The sequence below is a fragment of the Notothenia coriiceps genome, unplaced genomic scaffold (genome assembly GCF_000735185.1).
Source record: "Notothenia coriiceps isolate Sejong01 unplaced genomic scaffold, NC01 NC01_scaffold00003362, whole genome shotgun sequence".
Taxonomy (NCBI): Eukaryota; Metazoa; Chordata; class Actinopteri; order Perciformes; family Nototheniidae; genus Notothenia; species Notothenia coriiceps.
The window spans coordinates 1-5191 of NW_011336063.1; the positions used below are offsets into that span (position 1 = coordinate 1).

Genomic DNA, 5191 nt, shown 5'->3' on the forward strand with positions numbered 1-5191 from the left:
ATGGAAAACACACACACACACACACACACACACACACACACACACACACACACACACACACACACACACACACACACACACACACACACACACACACACACATTAAGAATCATAAGAATACAAAACTACATTATTTCTAAAGACTATATTACGTTCAGTTTATTATTAGACATCACGACTCTATTCTTAAAATGCAAATCCTTTTCTGGTCATTTTATTTTCTTATACTGTGTTTACAACGTAATCTACTAGGTTTTAAACCTAAAAGTAATATACTTAAAAGGACATTATCAGAAATACTGAAATTAAGTATAAAAAAAAAAATATATATTTATAAATAATACGTTATACCTACAGTATTTAGTTCTGTTAGAACATAATAATAAATCAAGAGAACAGGGGTCTCGTGGTGGAGCTCTCCGTGGTGCTGATCTTCTCCAAACTGCTTCTTTATTTCTGACCGACATTCAAAGATGGACGCCGTTAATCAATCGGTTTCGCTAAGCTCTCTCTGATTATTTCACGGTGACACAGATCATTAACTTTGTGTAAAATCTTCCAGAAGCTTCTGTAAATAAACGACACACTGTGAAATCATTTATCAGTTGTTTTTTTACTTTCACCATAAATAAAAAAAGAAAATGGCATTCCTTTTTTCACTGCAAACAAACCTAAAATAATACTGTAGAACTATAGCTTCCTAGAAGCTAACAGAAACAGATAAATAACAATTAAAACAATTGCAATACATACAAGTGTAAACCCAGATTAGTTGTGTTGCATCACTTCTGCATTCATTTGTTTAAATTACAACAAAACAAGCTATTAAATGACGGATGTCGGCGACGATGCTTTCTATCGCTGTCTGAAGGATTCTCTCACTTGAGGTAAAAAAGTAAATAGTGTATTGGTTACAATCACAAGGTGCTTCATTATCAAGTACAGTAGGAAATAACATTTAACTTAGCTCTGACTCTACTTCAACGCTTCGGTGGGTTTTCTTAACGTGGTGATGTTAACAAAACATGTGGAACGAGAGTTGACATTAAATAGGAATAACTATTGATTATCTCCGTGACAATAATAAATATACATGTTCAAAGAAATGAAAGAATGTGTAAACAACTGCATCACATCTGCATTAGAGTGCAAACACTGCAGCTACCTTTAATTCTCTACAATTTAAATTAAGAGTCAAATGTGAAGACTGATAAAATGGATACCACCCAACCTTCTCACATCTTTAAAAACACGCTCCTCAGGAGGTTGCATAATTAAAATATACTCTGTTTATCCAAAAAAGGAACAGGCTCACAGTTCATCTGCATAACTTAGTCCTGAAAATACAGATCAGACTTTACCTACTTACAATATTCAATATTTAGCACAAGGTCCTTTTGATCTGGAGAGGTGAATAGATGACATGTTAGTTTAGCCTTTAGGGAAAGCCAGGAGAAGTTGGGTGTGGTCACATGTATTTTTTAGACGTGTAACCACACCTTAAAGTGATGGTCTGCACATCACTACGCTCAAGTGAGAAATTAAACCGCTGGAGGTCCGAAGATTTTATATTTTTAAGGGCTGCTACTTAACTTTCATCAAAACGAATGCAGTCTTAATACGACAAGTCCTACACTTAACCTTTATGAAGGTTAGCATTTCATTTCTTTCTAGGATTTACTGCAGGATCTTTCATTAGAAAGCATTCGCTTTAACTACTTAAAGGTAGGGTAGGTAAGAATGGAGAAACCAGCTCGAGTGCACTAGAATTTGAAAATATGCAGCCGGAAGAAATCTGCCCCTTCCTTCAGACTTCCTCACAGAGCCCCTCCTCCAACACACACGAACGTGCACATGACCAATGAGGGCACGAGATAAGTTTGTGCACAGATGGAAGGCTGACAGGCAGGTAGGCCATCCAGGTATTTTAGCCGGGCCGGCTCAGATGATTGGTCGTGCTTTTTTACTTGGATCTACAATAAAATCTTAATATTTTGGGGAAATGGAAGATACTAAGATGTTAAACCATGAATAGAAGGGGTCACATTTCAAGATATCAGCACAACATATTGGCAATATCAAAACTAAATAAAGCTAGTGCAATAACTCTTCCATTATGAAGGTACGTTTTTCAGTTCTTGAGTCATGATTTAATGCAGGACTGCTGTATTAGACCACATTATTAGATGGCTTAGTTGAATACTCGATTCTGATTGGTCAAGTGACACGTTGTTAATCCAGAACAGACAGACCACTGTCAAGGACTTATTGACCGTTGTTAAGGACGCTCACATCTGCACAAAGAAGTCCGGTCGATTTAACTGTTTTGCTTTTCGAACTGGGAGAAGAAAACAGCGGAGAAGTAACGGGGCAGAAACCCTCCTTTTTACGCAGCGGTCCAGACATAGACATCAGACGGCGACACATATTCAGTGTGCAGTTACTTTTGCATTAGGGCAGGGATATCTAGATACTTCACAAGGTTTGACTTAATGAATTGTGCTACTTTTAAAGCAAGCAGCGATGTTTTCAAATCTGTAATAAAAAAGCTCCTAAAAAAACGCTATACTGTAGAAGCAGTTCCTGCCGTTGCTACGTAGTTCAAACGGTAACAACGGACTATTTTTCTTAGCGGATGCATGTCAGTTTAAATAAATAATAGCCTACTATTTTTTGAATCAATAAAAACATTTCAATTAATATTGGGAGTCATATCGTTACTTTGTTGAGAATGTGGCCGTGTGATAAGCGGGATAGTGTGCAGCGACTTGGTCATTATGGGGAAAGGAACACCTTCATGTCGGGTGTTCTTTTCCCCGTAATGACCGCCTCGCTGCACACTATCCCTTACTTAATAATAACTAGGTGTCATAATAAATCACAACTGAGATTGTTTGTTTTCTTCACTTATTTCTTCATAATAAATTAGAATATGTTTTCATTAAGCGCAGAATACTTACATATTGGTTTTCAAAAGGGTCACATTTTACGGATATCAGCTCAAAAATATCGGCGATATCAAAACTAGTCTTGAAATAACTCCTCCTTCATGAAGGTAACTTTTTCAGTTCTTGATTCATGATTGTTGTATAAGACCACATTAATAATAGCTAGGTGTCATAATAAATAAAAACTGAGATTGTTTGTTTTCTTAAATAATAAATTAGATTATTTTTGGGGAATACTTACATGTTGGTTTTAAAAAAGGGTCACATTTTAAGATATCAGTACAAAATATTTGCGACTTCAATACAAAAACCAATATCGGCCGAGTCATAGTAAAAATCGAACATCCTCTCTTGTTGCCCTTTGGTCCCATCCGCGCTCTGAGTCCCTGCAGCCTCACCACCACGTGATCTTGAACTCGTAGATGGGCCTCTTGCAGTAGTAGTGGTTGATCAGGTGTTTGTCACAGACGCCGATGCACTGCTGCTCCGCCGTGATGCCGCGCTCCGACAGGTCGCTCACGATGCAGTGCAGCAGGTCGTAAACGTCCGCCACCGCCTCCCAGGGCCCGAAGGAAACGTCCACCTCGCAGTGATGCTCGAACAGCTTGGCCTCGCTGTCCGAGCGCTCGAAACGCAGAGAGTTAAACAGCGGACGCTCGTACGGCGTGATGGGCATCTCCTCTTTGTACACGCAGATCTTCAACTTGGCAAAACGAGCTTTCTTCTGCATGGCCCTCAGTTTGGCGATCTCCACTATGCGCTCCAGATTGTCTGAAACGAAAACAGTTGCATTTATTATTGTTATTTTAAAATGCATAATAGCCTTATTTTTTTTTTTTTTCACGTTCAAGTTCCTTGACAGTGAGTCTCACACAACATGTTACATACAATATCATACTGTTATATACAAATATGTATAATCAAAACGTACTATCATCAAAGCATAAGAAATATAAAAAAAGGCTTACAATATATTCACTTTGCCAAATACCTTACAACAGGTGACCATTTCTCTAAATACACTTCCATCTTGAGTTGTAGTTTCGATGTTACATTTTCCATAGAGTTTACAACCTTAAGTCTTTGTGTCCATTGGTCCAGAGTTGGGGGGTGAGGCTTGAGCCAGTTTATAGTTATCATTTTATGGGCTATTAATACCAGAGCTCTGAGCATATAGATCTTGTCTTTTCCAATTCCCCCTGAAGGTACATTCCCTAAAATCAACCTTTGTGGTTCATATAATATGTTTAACTCTAAGCTCTCTTTAATTTCCCTCATTACCATTTTCAAAAATAATTGTAGGTCAGCAATCCCAAAATATTCTTTTCGTGTTTTGATTGAACACAAATTAAAGCTACCTAGAAAAATCTTATCCGGTGACTCTCAGCTCATGGAGGTAATTATGATGCTTTGAAATCCTGAGTTATATTTACTTGGGATGTAACGATATATCGAATATCGCGGTAAATAAATGTCTCAATACCGTCGTGAGACTGACAAAATCTACCGCCATTTTTTAAAATATATATATTTTTTTTAAACCTTTATTCAACCAGGTGGTCCCATTGAGATCATCGATCTCTTTTTCAAGGGAGACCTGTCCAACATGGCAGCAAGTAGGTTACTAAAACAACAGAACACAAAAGGACATGGTATTTACAGGGCTACATGTACATACCTAGAGACATTGACAAGTACCAACAGTATATTTATATCTCGACCTGTCAATAAGCCTCACCTTCTTGGCAACAACTGTATTGTTTTTGAAGTGGTGGAGAGACAATGCACAGTTTGACTCACTGCTGTCACCCATGGCCAAAGCATATCTCTCTGTCAGAGCAACATCAGTACAAAGCAAGAGAGTTGTTTCCACAGCAGGGGATATTGTAAACGCCCAAACATCCCAGCTTCTACCTGGAAATGTGGACATGCTCATCTTCCTAAAAGATAACCTTGATGATGCTGAGTGAGTGAGTTAGAGTTGAGTTACTTGAAAAACTAAAGTGAAACTTGATTTATTCTATTGCAGGGTCTGATCATTATATTGTTGACACTTTAAAATACTACTATCCTAATAAAATGCTGTACAAATCAGATTTATTATTTAATAAAGAAATAAATTCAAGTACAAAAAAAAAGTTCTTTATTTTTCAATATCGCGATAAATATCGTACCGTGGACTTTTTATCGCAATATTATCGTAACGTGAGTTTTTGGTATCGTTACATCCCTAATATTTATTA

At 37.4% G+C, this 5191-nt stretch overlaps 1 protein-coding gene across 1 annotated transcript; it reads right to left on the reverse strand.

The window, feature by feature from the left end:
- Window positions 1-2776: 2776 nt before the first annotated feature.
- kctd7 (potassium channel tetramerization domain containing 7) lies at window positions 2777-3719 on the reverse strand (the record flags this gene model as incomplete). The annotated part of the gene is made up of 1 exon (XM_010766554.1): window positions 2777-3719. A coding segment is annotated over one exon (377 nt), but the record flags the coding sequence as incomplete, so codon positions are not given.
- Window positions 3720-5191: the final 1472 nt, after the last annotated feature.